This window comes from Mus caroli, unplaced genomic scaffold (genome assembly GCF_978045245.1).
Source record: "Mus caroli unplaced genomic scaffold, Mus_caroli_1 scaffold_8, whole genome shotgun sequence".
NCBI classification, from domain to species: Eukaryota; Metazoa; Chordata; class Mammalia; order Rodentia; family Muridae; genus Mus; species Mus caroli.
Genome location: NW_028227263.1, coordinates 114,604,508 through 114,632,431, shown reverse-complemented (window position 1 = coordinate 114,632,431; position 27,924 = coordinate 114,604,508). Strand labels below are relative to the sequence as shown.

The following is a 27,924-nucleotide window of genomic DNA, read 5'->3' as shown; positions in this document are numbered from 1 at the left end:
GTGGTTTTTTTGTCTTTGTTGTTGTTTTGAGACAGGGTTTCTCTTGTGTAGCCCTGGCTGTCCTGGAACTCACTCTGTAGACCTGGCTGGCCTCAAACTCAGAAATCTGCCTGCCTCTGCCTCCCAAGTGGGATTAAAGACGTGAGCCACCACTGACCGGCCATGAAATTTTAAATGAGAAGATCAAGATGCCAGAGAAAGGGCTCGCTCACTTGTTGAGCTCAGTAGTTAAGGGGATTCACATGGTGACTAACAACCATGTGTAACTGCAGTTCTAGGGGATGGCGATGTCCTCTTCTGATTCCCATGGACACTACATAAAAGTCCACACACACACACAAACTAAATCAAGAATAAAGAATAGTGGCGGGCGTGGTGTCACACGCCTTTAATCCCAGCACTTGGGAGGTAGAGGCAGGCGGATTTCTGAGTTCGAGGCAGGCGGATTTCTGAGTTCGAGGCCAGCCTGGTCTACAGAGTGAGTCCCAGGACATCCAGGGCTACACAGAGAAACCCTGTCTCAAAAAAACAAAACAAACCAACCAACCACCACCACCAACAACAACAAGAATAAAGAATAGGAAAGTCAAGGAAACTGTCCTAAGGAAGCTCCTGGATATTTCTCTTGTTGAAGACACCTCACTTAGAGGGAGAAATGTGAATTCTTCCTTGGCAGAGACTACCAAAGCCTAGAACAAGAAGTGATTCTCTTGCTTGGTTTGTCAGGATAGGAATGGAACCTAGCACCCTCTGCATGTTAACAGAGTGCACTGCCAGTAAACTACCGCTCCAGTTCAGAAAGCTGTGTTTTTAAATCCACAACTACCTGGCTGGAGAGGTGGCTCAGCGGGTAAGAGCACTGACTGCTCTTCTACAGGTCCTGAGTTCAAATCCCAGCCACCGCATGGTGGCTCACACCCAGATGCCCTCTTCTGGAATCTCTGAAGAGAGCACTGGTGTCCTCATATACATAAAGTAAATAAATCTTAAATTCACAACTACTAGTGCAAGATAGGGGCCCCTCAAAGTGGGAGCGTCATTTCTTTCCGAAGCAGGAAAGTTCTTATTTCAGAAGGGTACTAACAGTAGTTAATAAATAAAAATTCATACACTGAGTAAAAGCACAAAGCCTAACATGTAACACATTCAGTAAGTGCCTTTGAGTGTTAGCAATCATTTTATCCTCCTGCCTCCGAAAGATCCCAAGAATTCAATATTTAAAGTTAGGGTCCTTTATTGGGGCAGATGGGAAAATGAGAAACAGATGTCTTCAGGGTCTGAGGGAAAGCCTAGAGCAGAGAAGCCTTCATCCTGGGAGAAAGAACAGATCAGCAGCTTATGAAGTTGTTAGGGAGTGCCCAGGGGAATGGTGAAGGAGAGGTAGTCCCCAACAGCACCCCAGCGGGGCCGGTAGATCTGGAAGATGGTGATCCAGGTGGCGAGAATGATCACCCAGAAGAGGAAGCCCACAGCTGAGCGCCAAACATCTAGAGTGAAGAACAAGGGTGGGAGAGTTGGCCTCCAGCTGCTCTGGGGGGAGCTGGACCCACCCAGGACAGCCCGTTCATCTCGGACACAGATCTCCTCGAGTTCTGGAGCCTCCATCATCCCAACCACCCAACCACCCACTGTCTTTTTTTTTTTTTTTTTTTGCTGGTGCCCTAGAACTCACAGCCTTTGATTTGGCTCTGCTCTGTGTAGGCTGGGGCGAGGAACGCCTCTCTGAAGAACCAGAAAATGTTGACCAACCAAAGAAAAGGCAGGAACGCAAATCCACCTAGGAAAAAGAAACCCACACTTTGTCAAACGACAGTAAAGAGCTTTCCTAATCTCCACCTTAGAAAGCCCCTTTGGAAGGTCCTCTCCCACGTTTAACTGGAGATCCCTGCTGTTAGGGGCTGTGGGGTGCGGGCTCTAATCTAAGGACTGTCTCCTCCCAGGCGTTCGTTCATTCTTTCTTCACTGCTCATTGGGACTCTGAGTGAGAGAACAAAGTTTCCTCCTTCCTGAAAGCCTCCCTAGAGTCTGCGTTCCCACGAATTCAGGCTCATATGCCCTCTTGTCTTGGGCGCTCCAGTCCGATCCCCTCTATTATCCCCGAAACCTTAGGGGACCGGCCTTACCAAGATAGTACTTCCGGCACAGGTTCAACTTCTCCTCATTGGATACCCGCTCCAAGTTCATAGTTGCGCTGGAGCCCGGTGGTCCTAAGGGTCTGCAGAGCAAGACCCAAATGACAGGCGCAAGATCACGAGCAACCACGCCCCTATTACGACAAATTAGAGGAGCGTTGGCTACGGGAAGGGTACCTCGGAACAGGCTCGTGGGACGAGGAAGTTCCCTGTCTAGCTAGGGTATAGCAGACAACTCTCAACTCACCAGTGCGGTTTATCCCTTCTGCCTGGGATTCCTTTGCGGGAGATGCCGCAGTTTTCAATGGAGTTTGTTGTCGCTTTTTTTTTTTTTTTCCTGCCCAGCCCCCCCCTCGCCCCCTCCCTCCCTCGGTTACGTTGTACGCATGCGCTCCCAGAAAAACATGCGCTTGACGGTCGTGGACGCCCCGCTGGCCTCTAACACGCGTGCGCAGTAGCACCACAGGCAGAAACTACACTTCCCAACGCTCCTAAGCAACGGAAGTGACGCAAGGAGCAGGCGCGTTGGAGTGTTCGGGTAAAAATGTCTGAATATTTAGCTTCGATATTCGGGACTGAGAAGGACAAGTGAGAATGGTGAAGGGAGTAGCCTCTCAGGGAGCCGGGGCACTTGGGTCCCTACGGGCTGGACGGACAGTGTTCGCGGGATACCCGGCCTTCCCGGCCCTCGGTTTACCTCTGTCTTTGCACCTCTTCCAGGGTTAACTGCTCTTTTTACTTTAAGATTGGAGCCTGCCGGCACGGGGACCGGTGCTCCCGACTTCACAACAAACCGACTTTCAGCCAGGTGAGACCCAGATTCACGCCTCCCCGCGCTTCACCTGCTGTCCATCATCTCGGGGTCCCGCCTCTTCCGGATTTCTAAAGCCAATCCTACCCCTCTTTGCTTTCTGACCTGGCCCTCTGGGTAGCAGACCCTTTTTCCCCGGGACTGGACCCCGCCTCCCATGAACACTGGCCACGCCCCCTGGCTGGCTAGGTAGTTTTGGAGTCTCTGACTCCACTGGCTCATCTCTCTCTCTCTCCCTAACTTCATACTCACACTGTATGCAGCCCTGCTTTCTGTCTGAGCTCAGGTCTCTTTTAAATTTTGTTCAGACCATAGTCCTGCTCAACTTGTACCGGAATCCACAGAACACAGCCCAAACTGCAGATGGATCACACTGTGAGTAAAAAGCTAGATAGTTCAGGGACTGGGCAGACAGCCCCAGCAGTTTACGCCCTCATTTCACCCTCCATCCCTCCTCCAGGTCACGTGAGCGACGTGGAGGTGCAAGAACACTATGATAACTTCTTTGAGGTGAGGGTTGCCAGGGTAACTGGGTTTCCTGTGTGCCAGACCTTAGCTGAGCTGCTTCTCCCCATCTTCTGCAGGAGGTATTCACAGAACTGCAGGAGAAGTATGGAGAGATTGAAGAGATGAATGTGTGTGACAACCTCGGGGACCACCTCGTGGGCAATGTCTATGTTAAGGTGCCTGTTGCCCCCTGCTTAGAACCCAGAAGTGGAAACATTTCAGTGCCTATGGCCACCACTGAAACCTCCCAACCTGAGGACTATCGATAAGTTGAGTCCAGCCTCAGAGCTGACTAGTCCCCTGAAGATCTTGAATTCCACAGCCCATGGTCACCCACTTTCCCCTCAGTTCCGGCGGGAGGAGGATGCAGAGCGGGCTGTAGCGGAACTCAATAACCGCTGGTTCAACGGGCAGGCTGTGCACGCTGAGCTGTCTCCGGTCACTGACTTCCGAGAGTCCTGCTGCCGGCAGTATGAAATGGGGTAAGGTAGCGTAAAAATAGGCCGGGCATCAGAGTCCCAGAAGCTTGAGTGTTTGATAGGGAGTTTTTAGTGATGGTGGCCTTCTCTGTCTTTAGGGAATGCACCCGAGGTGGCTTCTGCAACTTTATGCACCTACGACCCATATCTCGGAACTTGCGCCGGCAGCTCTATGGGCGAGGACCCAGGCATAGGTACCTCAGACCCAGGGTGCTGTGTTCTCCTGTACCCTAGAATGAGCCTGATGCTAACTTGTGGGCCTACCATCCCGAGGCTCTTGTGCTCTAAATAGAGTTTTGAGCCTTGCCTGGGTAGAAGTACTTTAGTCTTAGTGCCCCAAACAGTGTAAACCTCATACCCACCACCAGCTTGGGTACCTGTCCCTGAGTACCAATCCTCAGATGACATTACCAGCCACCTATCCCTAAGAGACAGGCCTGGAAAAATCTTGACCACTCTTAACTATTCCTACCCATCTCTGTCCACTCCTCTTCCCAATTCTTAGGTCACCTCCAAGGTCCCACACAGGTCACCGTCCCCGAGAAAGGAACCGACGTCGTTCCCCAGACCACCGGCATGGTCGCTTCTGAGACTGGTGCCCTTGCTCTCCACCCAAGGGCATAGATGTTCCTGTCCAGCGTCCCTTTTCAAAGTGCCCTTCACTCTCCAGTCCCAGCATCCCCAGGCTTCAGAGCTTCATAATATAATCTGTTCGACACAGGAACCTCCTCCTGTCCCTCCTCCAATAAAGGTTAAGAAGTTTGTCAATCAAGGTCTGTGGTTTCCTTCCACCCCCAACCTAAGAATGGGTGTAAGCCAACCACAGTCACAGAGGAACTTGGAGCCAGCTTGGGGTCTGGGTCTGCACTGGTAAGTTGGGGCTGCTTTAATACCTATAACCTCAGATTATCCATTCTAGGTGCCTTTTAGGGACAGGTGCCTGTTTGTGGCAGGCCAGAAGATTCCTAACAGAGATGGGAGTTAGAAAAGGAGAGGTGCCTAGGTACTGGTGAGAGTTTACAGTAGGTTAGGCCTGGTAATTGAAACCCACCATACCACCCTGAAATGAAGGCACTACCTAATTCCTAACACTTACAAAACTCTGAACTAAGTTTACTCTCTGCTAGGTACTGTGGTGTCTGGCGTGTTTGTTTTGTTTCTGAAGCAGGGTTTTACTCGCTCTGGCCTGAGTGGCCTGGAACTTGCTGTGTAGCCCATGCTGGCCTCAGGTTTACAAGAGATGCTCCTGCCTGTACTTGAAGTGCTGAGATGGAAGTGTGCACACTACGCCTATTGTGATCTTTTAAGTAGATTATCTCTCTCTCTCTCTCTCTCACACACACACACACACACACACCGCCTTCACCCAGTGAGACAGGTTCTGTTACCCCATCTTAGAGATGAAAATGAGAAGGCAGGTATGTAAGATCACAAATAATCCGGTGATCCCCATCAAGTTCTTTATCCGCCTTGTGGGCTTGGAGTTGGGTATGAGACAGGCCAGCTCCCAAAGAGGTGCTGGAAGTCAGTGACCCCACATCCACCGTTTTCTTCTGCCTTGGACTTCCTGGAATGTGCTACAGAAACAGTGTGGGTGGAAGTGGTCACAGCCCTCAAGCTGCAGGCTCTGCTGAGATGGGGCCCAGCTGGCTTTTCTGGACAGTGGCGGTGGTGGTGCTGCTTCTGACCCGGGCTGCGTCAATGGAAGCCTCTCGCTTCTGTGGCCACCTTGAGTACTGGAACTCTGACAAGAGGTGCTGCAGCCGCTGCCTGCAACGCTTTGGGCCTCCTGCATGTCCTGGTGAGCAGTGACTGGGTGTGCACTAGATGGTGTAGAGAACAGGGGCGCTAGCAAGTGGCAAGGTTGTTGCCAGCCTTGCAGTGGGCTTCTTTGGGGAGTAGATGTGCTGGGTCTTAGGCAGGTAAGGCTGTGGGGGTGGACACAGGTTAAGCTTGTGCAGAAAAGACCAGTTACAATGGGGACAACCAAGAGCAAACTTTACCTCTGAGTGGAGGGCATGGGGAGAATGGACTTTATTTATAGTGGCTTTATTTATAGTGAGGGCAGGGCTTGGTAGAGTGATGGGGGAAGGGGTAGGGTCCTCATGAGGGTTTGAAGAGAAATGGTCTAGTGGGATTAGAGGGAGAGCCTGTGCTCCATTGTCTCCCACTAGATTACGAGTTTACGGAAAACTGCGGGCTCAATGACTTCGGCGACACTGTAGCACATCCTTTCAAAAAGTGTTCCCCTGGGTATTGCAACCCCAATGGCACAGAGCTGTGTAGCCAGTGTAGCAGCGGAGCCGCCGCAGCCCCAGCTCACATGGAGAGCCCTGGTAGAACCCACAAGCAGTGTAGAAAGGTGCTAGACTCCTGGGGTATGGGTCAGAGCTTGCCTGTGGTTCCATGGGTAAAGCTGGGGTCAGAGGGGGAGCCTCACCCCAAGTGGAGTGCCTGAAGGGGGTGGGTGAGGCAGGGAGGAGAGGGAGCTCCATTTAGGGACCTAAGGGATGGGAGCCGGCTTGGGCTGACGGGTCCTCTTGTTTCACTCTCAAACCTCTGTTCCCAGAAGCCTGTCCCTCCCAAGGATGTCTGTCCTCTTAAACCTGAAGACCCAGGTGCCTCTAGCTCACTTGGGAGGTGGAGCCTTGGGCACACAACCAAGAATGAGGTCTCCAGCGGACCAGGTTTTGTCCCAGCCTCAGTGCTGCCTCTGGCAGTGTTGCCACTGTTGCTGGTGCTGCTTCTGATATTGGCAGTGGTCTTGCTCTCTTTGTTCAAGAGAAAAGTCCGTTACCGTCCTGGTTCCAGCTCGACTTTTGGAGATCCCAGCACCTCTCTACATTATTGGCCCTGCCCAGGTACCCTGGAGGTATTGGGAAGTAGAAACAGAGGGAAAGCTAATCTGCTGCAGCTCTCAAGCTGGGGTTAGTGTAAGACAGCCCCGCCCAGGAGGGAGGGTGGCCTCAAAGCTTCCTCTTCCTCCTCTCACCTCCCCGGCCGGCCTTTCAGAGCTCCAGGGGCTGGCCTCTCAGCCCCTCTCTCTCCTGCTGGATGAGCTGGAAGTTCTGGAGGAGCTCATTATGCTACTGGACCCTGAGCCTGGGCCTAGCGGGAGCACGGCTTATGGTACCACACGACACCTGGCTGCAAGATACGGGCTGCCTGCCACCTGGTCTACCTTCGCCTACTCACTGCGGCCCAATCGCTCACCCCTGCGGGCCCTGATTGAGATGGTTGTGGCAAGGGAGCCTTCTGCTACTCTGGGTCAACTCGGCACATATTTGGCTCAGCTAGGTCGCACAGATGCTCTGCAGGTGCTATCCAAACTTGGCTGAGTCCGAGTTTGCTGGGGCTTAGTACTCCATCAATAAAGTTTCCCTTGAAGCCAGTATCTGCCTGTCTTCATTAAAGGGGTCTTCTTAATGTACAATCTTGATCAAGCTTCAAGTCAACAGACATCCTTTCCCATAAAGGATCCATTCCAGTATAAACAGGACCATGTTACCTGGCCACTCACTTACCTGGAATCACTCACCTGTCTGCCCTCAGCTGTCCAGGAAGGTGGAAACTAGCACACTTGCTCTGATGCCTTCACAGACCCTGACTTTTTTTTTAGTTTTTCGAGACAGGGTTTCTCTGTGTAGCCCTGGCTGTCCTGGAACTCACTTTGTAGACCAGGCTGGCCTCGAACTCAGAAATCCGCCTGCCTCTGCCTCCTGAGTGCTGGGATTAAAGGCATGCGCCACCACGCCCGGCAGACCCTGACTCTTGAGGCTGGATTTCATGTAGCGCAGGCTGGCCTTGAACCCCAGGTGAAACTAAAAATGACTTTGAACTCCTAGAATCTAGAACCTGGATCTTCCTGCCCTTACTTACCAAGTGTGCATCACTTTGTCAGTTTGTGTGCTGTGGATCTAATACATGATATGCAAATATGTCAACAGTCCTGCCCCTGCCCCACCCAATCTGGTTTCATTAGTGTTTCCTTGATTACAAAGGTTATAGAAAGTGGGAGCTTCCTTCCACCTGCCTCCAGCACCATACAGACCAAACAACAAGGGTTGACAACATGGTTCACTGGGCAAAATCACTTAACACACAGCTTGCAGACCTCAATTAGATTTTTGGAACTGACTCCTGGAATTGCCCTGCCCTCTATGGGCATGAGACATAAACACATAAACACAACCACCACAGTAGTAAGTCACGGGAAGACCACCTCTCCAAACGCTGACAGACTTTATTGTGGGGGGGATTCCCACCTGGGACCCCGCCCTCTTAAATAAAAAAGTGCATAGAAAAGAAGGGATTTAGAAACCTTTGTACAATATCTACATCCTGGGTCCCCAGGGAAGGAGGAAGGAGGCAATGGCTGGGTAGGCAGGAGGGGTGAAGGCAGACTCCTGCCCCACTACATGCCCACAATTCACCATGGACAGGAAGGTAGGAGTGAGATACTGAGACTAGGGAGCCACAGGCCAGGGTGAGATGGCAGCGGGCACATGAGGAATCCGGGCAGCCATGGCCTCAGTTAAGGAAGCGACGGCAGCGCTTGGCGCCACAGTTGCAGGGCAGCTTGTTGCTGGCATCCTCGATGGGAAACTTGTAGTCATAGGTGAGCTCCTCACCTCGCAGGATGCGGCGCAAGGCAAAGATGACAATGTGTTTCTGGCCTTCCACGTGGATGACACGAGAGAAGCAGTTGGGCTCACATGAATGGTTGATGAATCGGGCAGCATTGCCGTGCATGGTGGCATCCACCACATCAAAGTCATCCATGCGGAACATGTAGCACCCAATACCCTACAGAACGGGACGAAGGAATTAGCTCTGTCAAGGTCAGCCCACATCCACTCACCTCAAACCCTCATGCCACTTACCTTCCCATCATAGAACTTCTCTCGCTTGTCAGTCAGCACAGAGCGAATGACAATGCCAGAGTACTCAATGACCATCTCTCCCGCATCGATGTTGCGTTTACAAAACAGGCCTCGTCCATGGATAGCTGATCTGCGGGACAGAACAAACCACAGTGAACTCGGGGATGGGGGACAGACAGCAGGCAGCTCCTCGTCATGGCTCCTATCTGTCCACCCAAGGGGCACCCCCTCAACCCCACTAACCTGTAGACTCCCACAGCCTCTTTGGATGTCTTTTTGAGATGACGAAAGCGCATGGCCATTGGAAGCTCCAGGCTGGTGGCACGTCTGGTAGGGGACAAATACCACATAATAAGTTGGCATCCAGTACCCCCTTAGGACCCCTCTGACCAGGTCCAGTACCCTGACATATCTGCACACCTGGTGGACCGAAGCTGCACCTCATCCTCTTCTTCATCACAGGTGGCTCCCTCAGGGAGCACACGGTGCTGGGAGGCCAGGAAGTTGAACATGTCAAAGGTACACTTCCTGCAAGTGGAACGCAAAGTAGGAGGGTCACAGCCATTCCTTCAAAGAGATGCTGCCTAGCTATTCTTTCATCTGGTCCAGTATCACCAGGGACTGACTATAGGGCTGAAGATAACTAAACAGGAGATGGGTGGGGTCCACTCTTCTGGCGTGAAGTCTACAAATTACTCTTGTGGTAGCCTAGTGTCTCAGTTTCAATCTTTCTAGACTTAATTCCCACCTGGGTGCTCCCCAACCACTGACCGGAGATAGACCTCAGCACGAGCAGCCCCATGGGGATTCAGAGGTGGCTCTTCCTGGCCCTCTCCCTGCTGGTGGTAGCGGAACTTATAATGCTGGCAGCGCTGGGCCCCAGGGAGCTGCTCTGCCAGGAAGATGACAGCATCGTGGTGGATGCCCAGGAGCCGCGCTCCACTCATTCCTGAGAACAGGACGGGAAGGACATAGCAATCACATGGAGGGTCCACCTTGCCCTTGCTCCCAGGATTCCTGGGGCTACTTCTTACCACTAAAGGAGAGATGCCTGAGCCGTGCATGCCCTCGTGCTTCTTGCACTTTCTCAATCAGAGTTCTCCATGCCACTGGAATGAGGAGCCACAAGTCAGGATGGGGTATGAACACTCTCCCCCTCTGCTACTGCTGCCCTCAACTCACCCTCCAAGCTCTCTGCCTCCACACTGAAGCCATCATCACTGCTGATCTCAAAGCGCAGGTGTGGACCAGCCCGTTTGGGGACCTGGTTTTCTTTGTCCTCTGGAGATGGAGGCTCTTCCTCAGAGCTTGAGGCCTCGCCTGCTTCCATGGGAAGGTAAAAGTAGGAGAGGATCACTTTCCTGGACTCAAAAGCCACTGCTGCCAGGCAAGCGGTGCATGCATTTAATCATAGCATTCCAGAGGCAAAGTGAGGCAGATGTCTGTGAGTTTGAGGCCAGTCTGGTCTACTTAGTGAGTTCCAAGACAACCAGAGCCACATAGAGAGGCCTTGTCTCAAAACAAAAGGGGGGGAGAAAAAAAAAAAAAAAAAAGACCTAGTGCCCCTGATTCCCAGCTGACATCAATCCCTCCCACCCCTTGGCACAAACACATACAGGAGACAGATGGTCCTCTTCCTGCTTCAATTATCGAGTGAGTCCTATGGCATTGATTTGAATGTTCTAAGGAGCCTGAAAAAACTATTCCGCCATAGAGCAGCTGCATGCATGGAAGCATGAACCAGGCTGGACTCTGCCGGCTCACTGAAAGCTAGCCCACCATTACACCCTATAATTATTCTGTCCTCTATAGATACTGGAGAATTACTTATAGACAGTTAAATAAGTAAATAATTGGGGGGAGTATAGAATTGAAGCCAGGGCCTTGAATGTGCTAGGAAAAACAGTTTATCACCAATTTATACCCCAGCTGAAAATACACTAAATTTTTATACAAGTTAAAATGTATAGCTTGGACACATTCAAGTACACATAATATTTATTACATACCAGTGGTTCTCAACCTGTGGGTTTGTAATTCCTTTGAGGGTAGCATATTACATATTTACAGGATTCATAACATTAACAAATTAGTTATGAAGAAGCAACAAAATAACTTTATGGCTGGAGGTCACCACAACATAACGAACTGTACTAAAAGGTCACACGGCATTAGGGACTTCTTGAACTGTATTTATTCAGTTTTAAGACAGGGTCTCATTACATTGTCCAGGTTGGCCTTGAACTTCTGGACTCATGAGACCTCTCCGACTCAAGATTATCTGGGATCATACAGATGTGCACCACCTTCTGGAGTCACAGATTGTAAAGATAAAGCAACAGGACTCCTGATGTGGCAGGCTTTATCTGTGAAAAGGGTAAGGGCAACCCTGAGGTGTGGGGCTTGGACACAGTAAGAAGGCCATCAACTGCCATGAGGCTCACGACTATCTGGAGCATGCTAACTGAGCTGTCTCTCAGAGCATAACCCCGTGCAACTTGATAAGAGGATCTGACACAAGTGCAGAAAGCAGGGGCCAAGTACAGGGACCAACTAGGTCTGAGCTGCAGAAAGTGATGTGGTAGCTATAGGAACACAGGCCTTGACGTCCCAGAAAGTGGATTGGGGGAGCGACACACACAAGGCCAAAAATTGGAAGAGTGAAATGAGGCATGAGCAGAGGTGAGAGGACAACGTGGGGTCCTGGAAGCCACATTTCAAGGAGGGAAGTTGGAGAACAGATGCTGCCAGCAGCATCTGCAGTGGACGCCAAGGCCAACCACTGTATCTAGGGCAAGGCAGGGCAGGGGTAGAACATGACATAGGAGCAAGACCCACAAGCCCCATCAATCACCACAGCCTTTCTCTCTAGCACCCTCTAGTCAGACAATCCTGACTCTACCACAGAAGTCAGCTCATCTCCAGGCCCCAAGGCCTCCCACTCCTCCTCGATTCATCTACTGAACAGACAGGGGCAGCTAATGAGTCCTTCCCCATTCTTTCTCACACTGCTTATTTAAGCTGATCTGCAGGATGAACATGTCTGGGTCCCCACGAGCCGGCATGTGCTTGTTATCCTCACCATCACACCCCAGTGGCAGGCAGAGCAAAGCCTCTCAGCTAGACAGCCTTGGTCCACCCGGCTCTAATGTAGTGCTTCGAGCCTACCTCTATGTACCGAGAGAACTCAAATACCTGGGGAGGATGGGTTTGCCTGCTAATCACACCGCTGCTCCACAGAGTGACCCCAGAGGCCAGCAGAGCCTCACTTCTAGTCTTAGTCTAGCAGACAAAACCACTCAAGAACCCACGTGTGACTCAACCTCCAGGTACACCTGCCACATCTCTCTCCCATCCCAGGAGTCACCTGCTCAAAGCCGATCACTATTCTCCCGTGCCCTTTTCCTCAGCCACCACCCTTCCCCCTTTCCTCAGCTTTGAAGTTGCAGCCCTCATAGCCTCAAGCTCTCTGACCTGCTGCCCGACCTCCTCCTGATCCTTAGCACAACTTCTTGGCTAGCTGCCTGGGTGCTGCTCTGGCTTCTCACCAACCACTATCTTCAACATCCTACCCGCCCCATGCCACCTGCTCATGCCCTTTGCCAATCTAGGACTCACAGGCCTGGTCTGGTGGCTCACTGTGGCAGGTGGACTGCTTCATTCCTAGCTTTGGCAACACCAGCCTGTTCTAATCTTCCTAATGTTCCTGCCCCTTACTTGGGCCCTGGGGCTCCACCCTCCCTGGGTGACCCTGACTCTGATCCCAACCATTAGATGCACCCCTACTCCACCCCCTATAGCTGCATAAAGCCCAGCCACTTGAGCTTGGACACAGAGCTGTTGTTTTTCCTTGGTGTTTTGTTTCCTTCTGTTGTGAGACAGGGTCTCACTGTGCAGCCCAGACTACCGTATCTGAATCAAATCTGGCTCAGCCTGCAGCTGCAAAGATACATTATTAAATCTCATTTCTTTTTGTGGTGTTTTTGAGACAGGGTTTCTCTATGTGGCCCTGGTTATCCTGCAACTCCATCTCTAGACTGGCCTCAAACCTACAGAGAGTCACTTGCCTCTGCTCCCCAAGTGCCACCAGCTCCCAGATACTGACTTCTAACCCCAATCCTGCGGTCCTGAGGCCAGGAGCTCCCTAACAGTATGCAATGCTTAGCACCGAGCCTGGGGTTTCTACCCACTGAGTTTATGTAGGGTTTTCGTTGCTGTTTTCTAGTGTTAGAAAATGAACCCAATTAGCCCATGGTGTGTACTGTGTGTCGAGTGAACCAATCCAGGTTCTGTCAGGCTCCACCGGGCCCAGCACAAGGAGGCGGTGAGAGGAAAAGCTGGTCTCTACCTGAATAGTGATGCCACTGGGACTCAAACAGTAGGTCTGAGGAACCATCGAGGGCCTGGGAAGGAGCTTCTGCAAGTGGTAGCAAAGGACACCGGTCCTGGGGGCGCCTGTCAACAAAGACCTGTCAGGAGGCAAAAATTACCGGGAGGGGGTGTCCAGAGCCTCAGGGAGGGGACCTGGTCACTCACCCAGGGCTTTCCTCCTCAGGCTGCTCCCCAGGATTGTTCAGGTCCAGAACTCCACGGACTGTGGGTGTTTTCATGCGAACGCGACTGAACCTGAAATGCAGCACAGAAAGCCCACATGTCCTCCTCCTCCTCCTGCCTACCTCCCTAGCCTGCCAGCCCCAGCCTTAGAGACACACTCACCCACTGCCACTGATCCCTGGCACATGCTGGGCATCCTCCAAGGACTCTCCATCTTCATCCAGCCGGGGAGTTTTGTTTGGGGGAGGAACTGGAGGGGATCGGCCAGAGAAGGTGGATACCCTCTTGACACGGATGGCCTGGCGTGGTGGGCTGGGGGGCCCACTGCTAAACACCAGTGTTAGTGGGGGTGGAGGTGGGGGTGGGGCAGGCCGGACCACTCCTACCCCTACCACTGGTAACACACTGAGCAGGGGTCCTGGGGGCAGAGTCCAGGAGGTGGGAGCTGTTGGGGGAATGATAGGGGGTAGAGGCGGCTGCTTTACTGGGGGTGCTACAGGCTCACCCTCCCCTGCCATCTTCACAAATACTTGCCCCAGCTTGTTGACAAGGATGATCTTGGATGTGGCAGGTTTAGGGGGTTCTGGAGCAGGACCCAGACTCAATACCCGGACCCCTGGAGCTCCAGGGAGCCAAGCAAATGTCCGGGTGGGGTCAGCTGGGCTAGTGGACAGGCTTTGTGGGGGCTGGCTGCCATTAGCCAAGGGAGGTGCTGAGGGAAGAGAGTCCTCTCTGGGGCCAGCAGCCCCCTCCCCAGGACCCCCTAGGTTCTTCAACACAAAATCCACAATTTCTGAAGGCAGGTCTTCAGGAGGTCGGGCTCTGTCGCCTGCTGCTCCAAGGACCCCTCCTCGGCCCACTCCTGGTCCTGAAGGAGGAGTCCCCTGTCCCCGGGGTTGCTGGACAGCCTCAGCCTCGCTGTCTGTGCCATCATCCACTCCATCCAGCTGCTCGATTCGGGGCGCTCCAGCAAGAGAACTGGGGGCCAGGGCAGGGCCAGACACCACGGTCACAGGAAAGTGGACATAGTGAGTGGTAGGGCTGGCCTCCTCCTCTGAGCTGTCCCCTGGACCTCCCTGGCTGCTCCCCACTGCCCCCGCAGCCACAATCTCTTCCTGGAAAGGCTCAGTCCCCAGCAGGCTGGCTGCAAAGTCCAGGTCAGCAGCGCTTAGTCCTGACACCACCTCCATGTCTTCAAAGTCTGGGCCCAGGTCTTCAGAGGGTGGAAGGGGAGATGGGGCCAGGTCAGGGGGAGCCAGCTCCCCTGAGGTAGGTGTGAGGGCTGTGACTGAGGTAGACAGGGGCACCCTGAGCTGAGGGGAAGTTCTGAGAGGAGAGGAGGTCCTCCGGGATGGTGGTGGCCTGGTGGCCAGGGGGCTAGGACGCCGAGATCGCCTTGGGGGAGCTGGAAAGTCCGAGTCTCCCACGGTAGGGATGTGGTGGGTCAGGGAAGATGGACTTCCTGCAAGAGGGAAAATGTCAGTATCAGTCAGCAACTCCAGGTTTCCTAGCTAGCTCTACCCATTCTTTTTTTAAAGGCAGGGTTTCTCTGTAGCCCTGGCTGTTCTGGAACTTCCTCTGTAGACCATGCTGGACTTGAACCCACAAGAGCTCTGCCTGCCTCTGCCTCTTAAGTACTGGGGTTAAAGATGACCACCACCACTGCCCATTTCTCTATCCATCGTGCTTACCTGGAGAGGGCAGAGGACCAAAAGAGACTCCCCCTAAGGGCCTCCGAGACGGTGAGTAGTTGGGCACTTTGATTCGAGCCCCTGAGAAGGAGCGAGGGGTGGGAGGAGGGCCATTGCTTGAATCTGTCCGAAGTGGGGGATCCAGATTCTGAATGGGTGAGTGGTGTACAGGGTCTCCAGGAATCAGGGAATCTGTATCTGGCAGATCATCATGATTGGTGGGCTCTGAAAAGGCAAGAACAAGGGAGGTTGGGGGTCCTGTACTAAAACCCCCCAACCCGTGCCCCAGAAACTACGTCAAGTGGCTCATAACCATTTCAGCTCTAGGGGATCTGACACTCCTAGCCTCTCTAGGCTCGTGTGCACAAAGCCTGGAAATAAGCACATGTAGACCCAAATCCTGACTGTGCCACGGTTATTGTAGAAATAAACTATTTCCCTTGTACATAATGTAGCAGAGTCTATGAACTTATTAGCAAGACCAACCAAACATTACAAGAGCACACAGGCCTCAGGAAGCCAGCTGTGAACATTCCTGTTCCCTCTGGCTTGTAGCCTGGTGCTCTTCCCTCACTTCCTGTGAAATGCTGAGCACAGCCCCTGTGGTATGCTTCGAAGTTCAAAGCCAACTACCATTGTTTCTGTCATTTCAAGAGAGCATCCTGAAGTTTCTCAACACATGGAGGGTATGGAGGTGGGGTCCCCCTTTGGAGAAGGGGATGAGGCATAAGTACCCAAGTGCTACCTACCTGAGGAAGGGGTTGGGCTATGCACAATGGTCTGGTTCTCCTCTGCTGCTTCTAGGTGCACTGGCTCCTCCCTTGGCCCCCACGGGCGATACTCTAGAATTCGGCACCGATACCAGCAGCGCCTCCGAGCATCCACTGTGCTCCAATACAGGCGGGAGCATCTGGAGCAGACAAATGGGACAAGAGGGTTAGGGAAACCTCGAAACAACACCCAGCCCTGGAGTCCCCCTCCCCTCACCAGCCCTGGGGTGCTCACTGGTAGCCAATGGGGAAGAGCCGGCCCTCACAGTCTGAGAGATCAGATAGGGTGCCCAGGGAGTTGATTCTGATGGAGCCTATGGTACAAAGGAGAGGTCAAGTAGGGTAGCGCCAGGTGAGGTCAGAAGCAGTACGTAAGAGAGCAAGAGGCTTACCAATGAGTACATTGATGACATCCGGTTCAAGTCCAGTCAAGAACTTTCGCTTGAAGTTGATGCCCTCAAAGTCTACATAGACTCGCCGAAGAACATCAAAACCATCAGGGGTCACGATCTCCTGGGAGGCAGGAAGTAAATAGAGGTTGCTGGACTGGCAGAGGGTTGGGGGAGCACGAAGGCAAAGTTCTATAGCAAGAACTCCGCAGTCAAGGGCTTGGCCTACATGACCTCAGGGAAGCCCGAGATGCTAGGGGAGAGGGCAGTGGATCCCCAGCATCCTGGCCCACCTTGCCATCTAGGAGGTCTGTGTGTTTCTGGCAAAAAACCTTCTTGTCATCCTGGAAGATGCAGTAGCTGGCCCGGGCACACATGAAGTGGAAGTTGCTGAGACATGAGGACAGGCAGCAGCCAACTGTGGCTCCAGGCTTGAGGCAGAGCTCACAGCGCTGTGGGAGGAAGGGGCTGCTGAGGTGAGAACTATATGGCTCTGCATCCCTGACAACACTGCACAGGCCCTGGCTGGCCCAGCACCTTACACAGCCTAGGTAAGAAGGGAAACCCCTTCCTTCCCTAGCTATGCCCAGGGCCAGGGGCACACTCCAACTACCTCAGGAACACAGAGCAAGGTCTGGAGAGAGCTATCAGCTCTTCCTCATTGGTACTTGTCACCTTCTTTACACTAGTCCTCACAGCTCCTGCCAGGGTAGGTCTTCTCCAGGACTCCACCCAGGAGCACACAGTGAGAAGGATTCTTTCTTTCTTCCTTTTTTGAGACAGGGTTTTTCTACACAGCCCTGGTTGTCCTGGAACTCATTCTGTACGTAGACCAGGCTAGCCTCAAACTCACAAGACACAGAGATCATCCCGCCTCTGCCTCTCAGAGTACTGGGACTAAGATGTGTGTCTCTCCTGGCTGAGAGCGATTCTGAAGCTGACTTGACTGCGGTCAAGGAGACTGCCTAGTGAGAGAAAGATGACACTGTATGGAAGGTGGCCTTCGGAGGTACAGTAGACAAGGTGTGTAAATTCCATCTCTTGGAATACAGGCCTAGATCTAGCTAGAGAAAGGATGCTGCCAGCCATCAGTGCCAGGGTCTTGAGACAACCAAATGGGCACCAAGGGAGCCAGATTCAGGGCACACACCTACAATCCCAGCACTTGGGAAGCAAAAGCGGGAAGATTATGTTGACACTAGATTGGGCACCATGAGTACCTAGCCAGCTAGGGCTCATTAGTCACTGTCCCATTAAAAAAAGGGGGGCTGGGGGGTGGGGGCAGAGACTATAACATCGCTTAGTGGTAAAGCACTTGCCTAGCATATGTGAAGCCCTGACTTCAATTCCCAGCACCACAGTAAGAGTAACAAGGACGAGCAGTGGAATGGAAGGACATGATCCAGAGACCATCATTTAATAAAGGATTAGGTTAGTTCCACACTGAAGGAAGTGCCAACCTGTGACCCCAAGAAATGCCCGCCTTTCTGGGCCCATGTCCTTACCATCTGCCTTCCACGTGCAACAGCAGCATGGACGTTCTTGAGGGAGCCATCATTCTCCTCAAACACTTCAGCTGACCAAATGGCACAATTGACATGTGTCCACTCATTCTGCCCAATGTACAGGAGCCGCCCCGCCTCCTGTCAGCAAAGAGGAGAGGAATCACAGGGAAGTTCCCAGGACCGGGCCCCACGACCTGGAGCTCTGCATAGTAGCCTTTACCTTAGAGTCAGCATCCCCATACTTGAGACAGAGTGCACACTGACGAGGGTCATCCAGGTGCGAGAAAGCAGCTGGGTCCTTGCTCTGGAAAGCTGCAGAGGATATAGAAGTCAATCTACAAGAGTCAGAATCTAGGGCATGGCACAACAATCAGGGTTCAGCCTTGTTTCCCACTACCTGCTGAAGGATCCCCTGGAGGCTGCCCCGATTCTGGGGTCTCTGATTCCTGTTGTCTCCACTGAGCATAGACATGGTCCAAGGATGGAGGCAACACAGCATTGGGGAGCACTCCGCTGTGGAGAAAGGATTAGAGGTTGAGCTGGAGCCTCCCCATGACATAGCCTTACATGTCATGGCTCCTTTCTTCCTTTCTCACATGGATTTCTCTCTCCCGTCCCCCCGCACCCCCCTCAAAGAAGCCAAGCTCCTCTGTGCCAGTTATATGTGCTGTTCTCCATGCTCCTGGAATATTCCACATCAGTTAGGATGTCACCCCTTCCAGGGGACTTTCTCCTCTTACGTTATCTAGGCTCTCACAACCTCTTGGGCTTCCATGTCACCACTCTGACCAACCTGGGCCATCAGAGCCTGCCTAACCTCCCCAACATAAGCTCCCCAAATGCCTTCAAAAAGTAGAAACAAAGAGCCAACAGCACATGCGCCATCCTTGCTAGTCTAGAAGTAATGAGGAAAGCTCACTCTGGCTCTACCACCCTCTTCTTCAGCCTTGACCTGAGCCTTACCCCTTATCCCAGCCTCATCCCTGGAATCCCAAATGCCCTTGCTTCTGACCTCACTCCTTGGTCCCCCCCTCCAGCTACTCATCCCTGCTCACTTTGGCAGCCGTGTACTCCGTCGCCAGTACTTAGGATCATGGGCGTCAAACCAGCAGAACGCAGACTCTAGCAGCTGGGAAATGGGTTAAGAGGATGAGAAGAGCAGCCTTCCCTCGAGAATAGATGGGGGCAGGGTCTGAAGGACACACTCTTTTCCCCCTCCCTGGCCCCACCAATGCTCAAGCCACCTTCAGGCACCACGCCAGCACTCACCTTCAGTAGGAGTCCTTTCATCTGGCTTCCAGCCCGGCGCTCTGGGGTCTCTCCTTCTTCTGAATGCCTCATCAAGATGGCCACTACGTCTTCCATGAAGCTGTGCTGTAGGTGAGTTTCTTAGCGTCTGAGCCCTTACACCAAACTTCACCCCAGCCTAACTCTGCTCATGGCAGCCACCTGCTCCTTCCCATGTTGCACTCACCACAGACTTATAGTGACCTTCCTCAAAGCGCTTTCCTACAGCTTGTAAATCACAGGGTCCTGGGTGGAGCTGCTTCCCATCCTGCCCACACTGCAAATGGGGGAAGTCAGAAGGGCTAGGGCTGAGCCCAACTCCACCCACCCTGCGTCTGGGGCCCTCCAGACCTGGGTGCACAGCAGCAATGGGCCTGCCACCTTTGAGCTTAACAGACCCTGGAGCACCTGACGCAGGCCTCCCTGCAGGGCCCCACTCAGGGCCTCTCGCCAGCGGGGCTGTGTCGCCCCAGCACATGGCCCACACGTGTACAACACTGAGTCTGGCAGTCCAGAAAGGATCTCATAGTCTTCATCTAGAACAGTCAATGACAAAGGAGACAATGGATTGGAAAGATGTAAGGGTTCCCAGGAGCCCCCAAGGCCCAAGGACAGTTAGTGCACATGTCACCCTACAGGCCTGTGGTGGGGACAGGGTCCCCGGAGGGCTGAACCTGTAACTCTTTGGTAATCTTCTCACCTGAGAGTCCCTCACACTTGGCATGCACCCAGTGGTCACACTGTGCACACTGCATCATCTTGCTCTCATAGTCATTGTCTTCATAGCAGCGTGTGCAAATTGGGCAGTAGTTCCCTGGGGGAAGAAGTAAGAGGCAAAGGTCAGAGCAGCCAGGACTGACCAATGCCTGAGTCATGTGCAGAGGCTGTATCCATCATCTGATAGCTACACAAGGTATCACCCTACACCCTTCAGTCCAAAAAGCTGTATGTGGACAAAGCCTGTTTTCTCTGTAGCCCTGACATCTACCAAAAGAAGAGGTATTGTATGGGTGAACAAGTGCAGATAGTGCAGGTCTTCACACGGCCCAGTGGAAACCTAGGGGTTCTTCCGGGAGGGATATTAGAAAATGAGTGGGTCCCCAAGCTCTGTAGCTGCACTACTCCCAGAGGGCTCTGCTCTGTGTTCGTTATCCTTGGTTGAACACTACAGGAAAAGTTCTGCAGCTCAATGGCAGAACGCTACTAAAATCTCCTCTCTTTGGTGCTAGAGCCCGGCCCACTCTACCACAGTCCCCCAAGCCCTATCTGCTGCCAGGTCCCACCTTTTTCATAGAGCTCGGTGCACCTGGGGCAGAGGCTGTAATCTCCAGACCACTCGACGTCCCAGTTCTTGCCTGGAGTTGCCCCACAGCTCTTACAGCGCACACAAGCTGAACAGATCTGGGGGGTGGGGGTGTGTTAGAAGGAAGCCGGACATCAGGCTGAAACAGGCTGACAGGTGAGCCGGGGAGGATGGGTAGAAGGAAACAGATGGAGAGGGACCAGTACAAGAAATGATGGTAAGAAGGGGGAGGAGGAAGAAAGGGGCAGAGTGTCCGGCTGGGAGGACTGAGCCCATGAGCTCCTAGAGACCACCTGTCCATCTACAGCTTGCCTATGTGCACGCTGCCAGTCAGTATCAGAGCGGTGGGTAGTCCTACATCTCTGTGAGAGCTTGGTTAGGTTAAGTAGAATGCAGGACACTAAGGGACCTCTCACCCAGTGGCGCCGTCTACGCGTGGCCCGGGTTGGGTAGCTGGGTCCCAGGCAGGCTGGGTGGTAAGCATGACGACAGCGTTCACATTCCAGGAGGTGCTGCAGGCAGCGGAGGGGAACGGAGTGTACAGGAGACTGCATGAGGTCGCCCCTCCCCAGGCCCTACCTGCCCAGGGCTGCCAGTGCCCCACCTTGGACCCTCGGCCTTTGCGCCCACAAACATGGCAGAACTTGCAGCGCCTGCAGCACCAGGTATCACGATGTTGAGGCGAGGGCCGCTCAGCCTCCTCCAGACAGAAGGGGTGGAAAGGATCGCAGCAGACTTGGCAAAAAACCAGCTAGGAGGGGTAAGGAAACGACAGACAGACAGCATGAGGCTGGATGGACAGCCGGGAGGTGATCCCTGCCTGAGAGCTCAAGGTCAGGAACGGCAAATGGAGACTTGGAGGCCAGGACTGTCTTGGTCTTTTGTTCCTGTTTTGTTTTGTTTTTTAAGAGAAATAAAAGGGCAAAGCACCAACCTCATGGAGGCCTTTGCTAGCACACAGCAGACACACCATCGGTGGCCCCCCTGGCACGGAAGTCAGCACACTGAGACCACCCATAAGCCACACATTCTCTAGGTCGCAATCCTCCTGGAGTAAGAGAGGACACAGGATTGGAAAGCAGCCAGGAACACAAGTCAGACCCATGTTGAAAGCTCTAGTTACAATCAAGAAGTTTTGTCCACTGCATGCTCTATAAGTTGCTCTCAACCCTGTACCTTAAAATCTACTCGGACCCGGTGCACACCATCAGGAGACTTCTGCTTTCCAGTCCAGCCATTGGGAAAAGAGGCAAAGGGGCCAGGGGCTAAAGCATCCTAAGGAGGGACATGGGGTTGTCAAAAGATGCCAACCCCACCCCTCTGCAGACTCCTCTCCTCACTGGCCTCCCCCAACCTGCCATACCCTGCCTTTTGCCCAGATCCCACTTGGCTTTCCAGAAAGGCAAGGCCTGCCTCATCCCTCAGGACCTGTCCTCTGGTGAGGACACACCACGACACTCAGGTGTGCCCATCACCCTGACTTGCCAGGTAGCTCCTGGAGAGCAGGAGCCATGCCTCACACAGGGCTTGGGGTTCTCGGAGCGGGCCGTGCTGACCTTGTCCAGGCGCCTTCGGGCCTTGAGCTGCAACACAGGCTGCAGGGTGGGTTTGCGGGGCCGACTCTGCTCCTCAGGTTCTAGTACTGGCAGCTCTAGGCAGGACACAGGACAGCTGACCCTTCCTATGCCGGGTCCTCTACCCATCTGCACCTACGTTCGTTCCCAAGGCTTCCTCCAACCAGGGCTCAGAAGGAAGACCTTCAGTGAGTACTGAACACACCCCAATTGTGTGTGTTCCCCAAGAACGACCTCCTCCTTTGTTCCCAGCTACCCTCTTAGACAGACTGAGGAGTCCTGTCCCTTCTAAGCTTAACGCACAGAGGGCCCTGGATTCCACCCCAAAAATGGCCAAAAGAAAGAGAGTCATAAAACAAACTGCTAAACTGAGAGCATACCATGTTCTCTGGGGGTGCGACGTCTTGGAGCAGGAGGACCCCCCGGCTCTGAGTCATCTGAGTCCTCGAAGACATCATAGGAGGGCCGCTGTTTGACGCAGCGTCGGGCTGACTTGCGCTGCAGTAGGAGGGAGTCCTGCTCCTCGGGCCCGGGAGTGGCCCCCACCTCCTCCCGGGACCCCCCAGCTCCCGCCCCCCGGCGTGGGCCTGGAGGACCAGGGGAGGCCTCAGGAGATTCATCGGAATCCCAGGGCAACAGCGTCTTCACTATCGTCCGGCCTGTGGGAACAGGGGACTTGGTAGGATTTGAACTCAGCCAGGGATATGGGCACCAGGACAAAGGAAAGCCAGAAAGTGCAGCACAAGACAAAGAATGCAGGACAGATTTAAGCTCTGACAAAAAAGGACATGTGTCAAATGCAAAGAAAGCATGGCCTCTGCCACCCCGCTATCTACGTAAGGTTTTGTGAAGAAACGCTCTTCAAGCCTTATTACCTTTTTTTGCCAGCCGCTCCATCTTCCGAGCCTCTATCTTGTCACACTTCCGGTATCTGGGGAGGGGAGCAGCACGTCACCAGGGTAGGGGACTGGTGGTCTGGGGGAAGAGAGGAAGCTCTCCACAAGGATGCCAATCCCACTGCTCTGGCTGGGACAAGAGGCTCAGGTGACTGACAACCCCAGGTGGGACCAGAGGCTACACTCCAGCTACTTACACACAGCACTGCTTCTTTGTGTTGGGACCCCCAAATTTAGGTTTATCCAAGCAGTTGACACAAGAGCCACAGTCCTGCACACGCAAGCAACCCCGACAGTGCCCACAACGAGCCATTCTCATCTTCTTGCCATGGTGGGATGGCAGTGACCGCCGTGGTGTGTGGGCCAGGGCCCCTGCAGACCCTGTAGGCTCCGAGTCTCCCCCAGGCCCTGCAGATTCCACCTTTTCCCGCTGGGATCGGGAAGGGACACTCTCAGTCTCTGATGCTGATGACGTATCTATTGCAGCAGATGGAGGGGAGACAGAGCCACAAAGCCACTAGGTATCCTACCTCATTCCCTACTTTCCCTCTGCTTTTCCACACTGACTCTAGGTATTCTGGACCTAACCAGATTTCTCCAAGACCTAGCAGCACTATAACCCATCGCCCCCTAGGCCCCATCCAATCCCTCTGCTCAGCTCCCTGGTGTTCTTGCTCATGCGCAAACCTTATTTGTCCTCAAGCCTCCCATTACTCAAGTCCCCTACCCTCAGTGGCGAGGTCCTGCCGATCCCGGAGAGGGAGGGCACTGAGGCGGGGTACATCTTCAGGCACCATGGCCCGAGCCTGACCCAAGGCCACAGCAGCGTGACGGCAGACATGTTTGATTCGGGGGCCTTGTACAGGTGACTCAGGGCCCTGAGAGAGGAAAAACCAGGAAGAAGTGTGGGAAATGGTTCCATGTGGTTCTGCATCCAGCCTTCTTCAGAAGACCCTCCTCTCACTGCATACCGAGGCTCGATCTCTCTTAGCTTCCATGGATTCATCTTCAGACCTGACACAGCCTCTGTCTGGGGTCTGTTTGACAGTCCCCACAGCCTCCTCGGTTTGTACTGCAGGGCTTGGCTGGTGGAGAAAATTAACAGGGTCAGGGGCTGCAAAGTGAAGACCAGTGGGAACAGTGGAATAGGAGAGGGAAGGGATAGGGTCAGGGTAGAAACAGTTGGAGATAAAAGGGAAACTGGTCCTGCATGTCCAGCTAAACACTTATCTAGGGAGGCAGCTGTACAGACTGAGTGCAGGGACCTGCTCAAAGTACCACACTCACCGGCATTGAAGCCGCCACTTTCTGCTGTTGCTGTTGATCGATCTTGAATAACTGCACCTTAGCTCTCTTAAGAAGGCTAAACATTTTTTCCTCCACCCCTAGTGGCAGGGAACCCAGACTTGCAACACGGGCCTTTTCCAGTGGTGGCGTGTGTTGTGGTGATGGAGGTGGCTGCGCTTGTGGTTGCTGTGGTGGTAGTGCCTGGGGTAGGAGCTGGGTCTGCAAGGCCTGCGGGGGCTGCTGGAGCTGAAGCTGCTGGCCTTCACTCAGAGCTGGAGCTCCATGGGGGGGCACCTCAACCTTAACAGGAGTGGTGACCACAGGGACAAAGCGAGGCAAGCTGAGGTGATTGGTCCGCCCCACTGCCCTAGGCTCAGGCTCTGCTGGAGAGTCATCAGCAGGAGGCAGCTCTGGCTCAGGAGTTTCAAGAGCCCCAAGAGGAGGAGGGGTAAGCACCGATTCATAGATCTTCAGGTGGGCTTCACTTGGGGTAAACTGAGGGGCCCGAAGGAGCAAGGGCCTCCGGGAGGGAGTGGCAGGGGCAGGTGGTGGAGATGGGGCTGGTGGAGGAGCAGGTGGAGGCGGCGGCAGCTCCCGGGTTAGTGAGGTCCAGCGAAATGTGGGTTCCCTTAGGATAGACCGCCTCTTCTCAGGGAGTGGGACTGGGGTAGATGGGGGAGTTGGGACACGAGGTGGAGAGGAGACTGGTACTGGTTCCTGGGGAGCAAGTGGGGAGGTTGCAACAGGAGGTCGAACAATAGAAGCCTCCACCTTTGGAGGTTTGGGAGGATCTTCATCCATAAATCGCCGGGGTGTCTTGATAACACGGGAGGAGCGAGCACTCACTACAGGCATGATAAACTGCCGGATATTCTTTAAAAAGGTGGTACTTTTGGGGACCACAGTAGGACTGTCTTCCAAAGGGCTTCCTGTGGTGGTGCTAGGGTTTGGAGTGGGAGAAAGGGTGCCCTCTGGTCCTGACCGAGCGGCTTCCCTCTCTGCCCGCTGGCTAGGAGTCAGGGGAGGCCTGCCCCTCTTCCTAGAGCATGTAGCTGGGACAAGAGGAGGAGATTCTTCCTGCTTCTCTGGGGAGAGTGGGGGAGGAGGAGAAACTGGGGGTGGTGGAGGGGATGCTGGAGGTGGAGGAGATGTTGAAGGGGGTGGTAGAGGAGGAGGTGGTGAAGGGACTGGAGGAGTCAAGGGTGGTGACGGAAGCTTTGCCTCTTCCTTCTCCTTGGCTAGCATCACTTCTTCCTCAGCCACAGCTCTCTCAGTCTCCTCCTCTTCCTGTTGCTTGTTGTTATCCTCATTGTCATCTTTTTCTTCCTTCTCTTCTCCCTCCTTCTCCTCCTCCTCCTCCTCCTCCTCCTCCAGTTTCTGCTCCTGCTTCTTTCTGCACGAGCCCCTTTCTGGTTCATCTCCATCTCTTCTTTGGGGGGCATCCTGCCAGCTTTCCCCACGTTGACCATGACCCTGACCTGATTCTAGTTCCTGGGACAATTGTCCCATCTTCACTTTCTTGGCCTTGGAAACAAACTTGATCATAAGGGGAAGTCCGCCTCGGCCTCTGCCCCTGCCTCCACGGCCTCCTCTCCCAGGCTGTCCTCCACGTTTGGGGGTTCCAGGTCCTGGACCAGGTCCCTCCTTGCATTTCCAACTGCCAGCTTTGTTCTTTACTGGGACCACAGGGGGCGGAGGCTCGGGTTTAGGGATTGTCACAGCCGCTTCTGCTAACACTACTGCTTGCTGCTTTTTCCGGCAGGGACCGGCTGGCCGTCCTGGGGGCCTTCCCCGAGACCGCCGGGGAGTAGAGGGTTCACGTGCCCGTGCCCGGCTCCGGGAGGGTTGGGGTGCTTGGGACCGCCGGAGAAGTTCAGTCAGTGCCTGCACCATCCGTTCTGTGCCCTCCTCACCCCGTTTCCGAGTAGGGGCCTTTGGGGGGACAGGAGTCACATCTGCTAGGCGAGGAGGAAGGGGGGTCGTCTTATGCTTGCGGCCCCGACCCCGAGGGGCTCGACCTAAAAGGAGAACAGTTGTGGGGAGATGGGTCAAGCTGGCCCTACAGTCTTAAGAAAAGCACCCCAGAAAGACAGGATACTAAGTCTTACTTGTCTGTTTTTCCCCACAGCCCAGGCTACCTTGGACTGAACACAGGACACTCAGTAACCAGTAGAGACTAGCTGAACACAAAGGGCAAGAACCTTCCCGTAACACTAGAGAGGTAGAGTTTCCCCATCACTCACCTCGCTGGGACCGAAGCGCAGAGCGCAGGGAACTGGGGGCCACATCTTCATCTGAATGAAAACCCTGAAACTCCTGATTTAGGGGACCAAGGGTGAAGGGGAGAAACAGCAGTCAGTACCAACGGCCTAGTTCCATCTGGGCTTCAGGTGTTGCGGATAGGATAGTTAGTGTCCACCTTAACATACTCCTTATTTACCAAAGAACTTAGAAGACTGAGGCAAGGTCAGAAAGAATAAAGGTACAAGGCGTTCTTGAACCAGACCGTTCCAGCACAGCCATCAGTAATTCACTAGCCCAGAAGAAAACACTAGAGGGTCTCCTCGAGTTAAGCAATAGGCATTACAATGAGGGCTAATTCCAACTTAAAACAAAGTAGGTCCTCCATTTACACCCTTGCAGGGCATTCCTAAAAATGGGGAGTGTTTGGGGGAGATGAGAGGTGGAGCAGATGGTTTATCATATTAGAATCCACTCTGAGCCCTCAGAGGACAGCTAGCTCTCCTAAGCAATATAATCCACACCCTCCTGCCTTCTCCAAAAAGGCTGAGAGGGATAAACCATGACTGCACTCACTCCAGACTCAAGACTCAGCATTCATTCTATCCCTCTTCAACCCGCGCCTAAGAAGCCTCCACCACTCTACCTTAGAACCAGAGAGCAACTGGGGCCCTGGTGGAACCAGGGTTATGTCGCGGATTTTAAGGGCCAAGGAGGCAGCCTGCAAGTAAGAGCCCAGGAGGCTCTCTAGCCTTGGTCAATTAAGGCCACGCTGCTGCTGTCAACCACCGCTGGTCCGGCATGCAATCCCTATGGCCTCTTCACCCACTCCTGTCCTGCTCTGCCATTGCTACCGCGAAAGATCAGCTCAGGACACCAATTGGGCTCCAGGCGTCTAGCTGCAGTCAGGGTTTCTCTGATCACTTTCAAAGGCCCTAGCCACCCGAACGCTCCACGCAGCCTGCTTCCTTCGTGCTTCTTTCCAGGAGCCCCGAGAATCCCACTTGTCCACAACACCCTTCGGAGCTATCCGGAGCCCTGCAAGCCCCTGGCCTCCGCCCTACCCGGCGCTGGAGACACCTCCGACCGCCTCACCTCCTCCTCGGATTCCCCGTCACTGCTCTCTTCCTCCGGCATGCAGCCTCGGTTCGGGCCCCAGCCCCGTCCCCGGCCGCGGCCTCGGCCTCGCTGAACTCGCGCACCAGCCCACAGGCGGCGGAGCCGGCGCAGGCCCCGGCGGAGACCCAGCAAACGGAGCAGGGCCGTGTCCTCCCCGGGCTCGGCTCCTCCCGGCCCCGCCGCGCCGCCACCGCGCCGCAGGGCTACCCGCACTCTTTCGGCTCCGCTGCCTCGGCCGCCGCGGCCCCCGCCCCCGCCGGAACCCCGCGGCCGGCCCGGGAAGCGGCCCCGTGCGGAGCCAGGCCCGGGGCAACTGCCGCCGCCCGCCGCCGCCGCCATCTTGGCACCGTGAGAGGGGCCGGGGAGGCGGGGGGAGGGGCAGCCCGTGCGCAGGGCCGGGGGGGAGGGGAGGAGAGGAGGGGCAAAGCGGGGCGGCTGCGGCTCACGACAACAACCAGCGCCGCTGTGGGGCGGGCAGGAGCCGGGGGCTGGGCTG

General features: G+C 54.2%; 4 protein-coding genes across 9 annotated transcripts; 2 read left to right on the top strand and 2 right to left on the bottom strand.

Moving 5' to 3' along the window:
* Positions 1-1,216: 1,216 nt before the first annotated feature.
* Psenen (presenilin enhancer, gamma-secretase subunit) lies at positions 1,217-2,502 on the bottom strand. Its single transcript, XM_021166676.3, has 4 exons — positions 2,380-2,502; positions 2,124-2,266; positions 1,673-1,777; positions 1,217-1,487 (listed from the first exon to the last, which is right to left on the bottom strand). The coding sequence occupies exons 2-4, from the start codon at positions 2,182-2,184 to the stop codon at positions 1,348-1,350; spliced, it is 306 nt and encodes a 101-aa protein (XP_021022335.1). The 5' UTR covers positions 2,185-2,266; positions 2,380-2,502; the 3' UTR covers positions 1,217-1,347.
* A 125-nt stretch (positions 2,503-2,627) lies between these two features.
* U2af1l4 (U2 small nuclear RNA auxiliary factor 1 like 4) lies at positions 2,628-4,701 on the top strand. Of its 2 annotated transcripts, none has more exons than XM_021166654.3 (8): positions 2,628-2,720; positions 2,853-2,940; positions 3,252-3,318; positions 3,404-3,453; positions 3,528-3,626; positions 3,799-3,932; positions 4,028-4,123; positions 4,435-4,701. In XM_021166654.3, exons 1-8 carry the CDS (start codon positions 2,677-2,679, stop codon positions 4,517-4,519), a joined length of 663 nt encoding a protein of 220 aa, XP_021022313.1. In that variant the 5' UTR covers positions 2,628-2,676; the 3' UTR covers positions 4,520-4,701. The 2 variants fall into 2 exon arrangements, with proteins under 2 accessions (XP_021022313.1, XP_021022314.1); XM_021166655.3 differs by having other exon boundaries at positions 2,660-2,729; positions 2,878-2,940.
* A 216-nt stretch (positions 4,702-4,917) lies between these two features.
* Igflr1 (IGF like family receptor 1) lies at positions 4,918-7,321 on the top strand. 2 transcript variants are annotated; one of them, XM_021166625.3, is made up of 4 exons: positions 4,918-5,730; positions 6,104-6,291; positions 6,499-6,790; positions 6,942-7,321. In XM_021166625.3, the coding sequence occupies exons 1-4, from the start codon at positions 5,502-5,504 to the stop codon at positions 7,265-7,267; spliced, it is 1,035 nt and encodes a 344-aa protein (XP_021022284.1). In that variant the 5' UTR covers positions 4,918-5,501; the 3' UTR covers positions 7,268-7,321. The 2 variants fall into 2 exon arrangements, with proteins under 2 accessions (XP_021022284.1, XP_021022283.1); XM_021166624.3 differs by having other exon boundaries at positions 6,499-6,856.
* Positions 7,322-8,154: 833 nt separating this feature from the next.
* Positions 8,155-27,767, bottom strand: Kmt2b (lysine methyltransferase 2B). 4 transcript variants are annotated; one of them, XM_021166556.3, is made up of 37 exons: positions 27,405-27,767; positions 26,312-26,384; positions 24,069-26,086; positions 23,753-23,866; positions 23,509-23,659; positions 22,979-23,258; positions 22,761-22,816; positions 22,266-22,544; positions 21,868-21,962; positions 21,488-21,586; positions 21,246-21,359; positions 20,916-21,062; positions 20,728-20,823; positions 20,292-20,409; positions 19,709-19,822; positions 19,360-19,544; positions 19,196-19,285; positions 18,991-19,095; positions 18,777-18,850; positions 18,119-18,234; positions 17,942-18,033; positions 17,722-17,859; positions 16,510-16,668; positions 16,220-16,340; positions 16,063-16,141; positions 15,807-15,967; positions 15,058-15,282; positions 13,529-14,828; positions 13,349-13,438; positions 13,161-13,267; positions 9,995-10,135; positions 9,847-9,921; positions 9,584-9,761; positions 9,233-9,340; positions 9,056-9,139; positions 8,813-8,942; positions 8,155-8,735 (listed from the first exon to the last, which is right to left on the bottom strand). In XM_021166556.3, exons 1-37 carry the CDS (start codon positions 27,765-27,767, stop codon positions 8,460-8,462), a joined length of 8,151 nt encoding a protein of 2,716 aa, XP_021022215.1. In that variant the 3' UTR covers positions 8,155-8,459. The 4 variants fall into 4 exon arrangements, 2 of the variants coding, with proteins under 2 accessions (XP_021022215.1, XP_021022216.1); XM_021166557.3 differs by having other exon boundaries at positions 9,995-10,132; XR_015047979.1 differs by lacking the exons at positions 8,155-8,735; positions 8,813-8,942; positions 9,056-9,139 and having other exon boundaries at positions 9,242-9,340; positions 13,161-13,257.
* Between the last annotated feature and the right edge of the window lie 157 nt (positions 27,768-27,924).

What these genes read in the sequence shown, in the direction of transcription:
- Psenen (XM_021166676.3), bottom strand. Translation starts at nt 2,184, where the DNA reads ATGAACTTGGAGCGGGTATCCAATGAGGAGAAGTTGAACCTGTGCCGG. An exon ending in GTGCCGGAAGTACTATCTTG is followed by an intron (nt 1,778 to 2,123) that starts GTAAGGCCGGTC and finishes TCTTTTTCCTAG; the next exon opens with GTGGATTTGCGTTCCTGCCT. An exon ending in GCAGAGCCAAATCAAAGGCT is followed by an intron (nt 1,488 to 1,672) that starts GTGAGTTCTAGG and finishes TCTTCACTCTAG; the next exon opens with ATGTTTGGCGCTCAGCTGTG.
- U2af1l4 (XM_021166654.3), top strand. Translation starts at nt 2,677, where the DNA reads ATGTCTGAATATTTAGCTTCGATATTCGGGACTGAGAAGGACAA. An exon ending in TTCGGGACTGAGAAGGACAA is followed by an intron (nt 2,721 to 2,852) that starts GTGAGAATGGTG and finishes CACCTCTTCCAG; the next exon opens with GGTTAACTGCTCTTTTTACT. An exon ending in GGGCGAGGACCCAGGCATAG is followed by an intron (nt 4,124 to 4,434) that starts GTACCTCAGACC and finishes CCCAATTCTTAG; the next exon opens with GTCACCTCCAAGGTCCCACA.
- Igflr1 (XM_021166624.3), top strand. Translation starts at nt 5,502, where the DNA reads ATGTGCTACAGAAACAGTGTGGGTGGAAGTGGTCACAGCCCTCAAGCT. An exon ending in TGGGCCTCCTGCATGTCCTG is followed by an intron (nt 5,731 to 6,103) that starts GTGAGCAGTGAC and finishes GTCTCCCACTAG; the next exon opens with ATTACGAGTTTACGGAAAAC. An exon ending in CCCACAAGCAGTGTAGAAAG is followed by an intron (nt 6,292 to 6,498) that starts GTGCTAGACTCC and finishes CTCTGTTCCCAG; the next exon opens with AAGCCTGTCCCTCCCAAGGA.
- Kmt2b (XM_021166556.3), bottom strand. Translation starts at nt 27,767, where the DNA reads ATGGCGGCGGCGGCGGGCGGCGGCAGTTGCCCCGGGCCTGGCTCCGCA. An exon ending in GCAGGACCTCGCCACTGAGG is followed by an intron (nt 23,259 to 23,508) that starts GTAGGGGACTTG and finishes CTGCTGCAATAG; the next exon opens with ATACGTCATCAGCATCAGAG. An exon ending in GGAGCGGCTGGCAAAAAAAG is followed by an intron (nt 22,545 to 22,760) that starts GTAATAAGGCTT and finishes CTGTTCCCACAG; the next exon opens with GCCGGACGATAGTGAAGACG.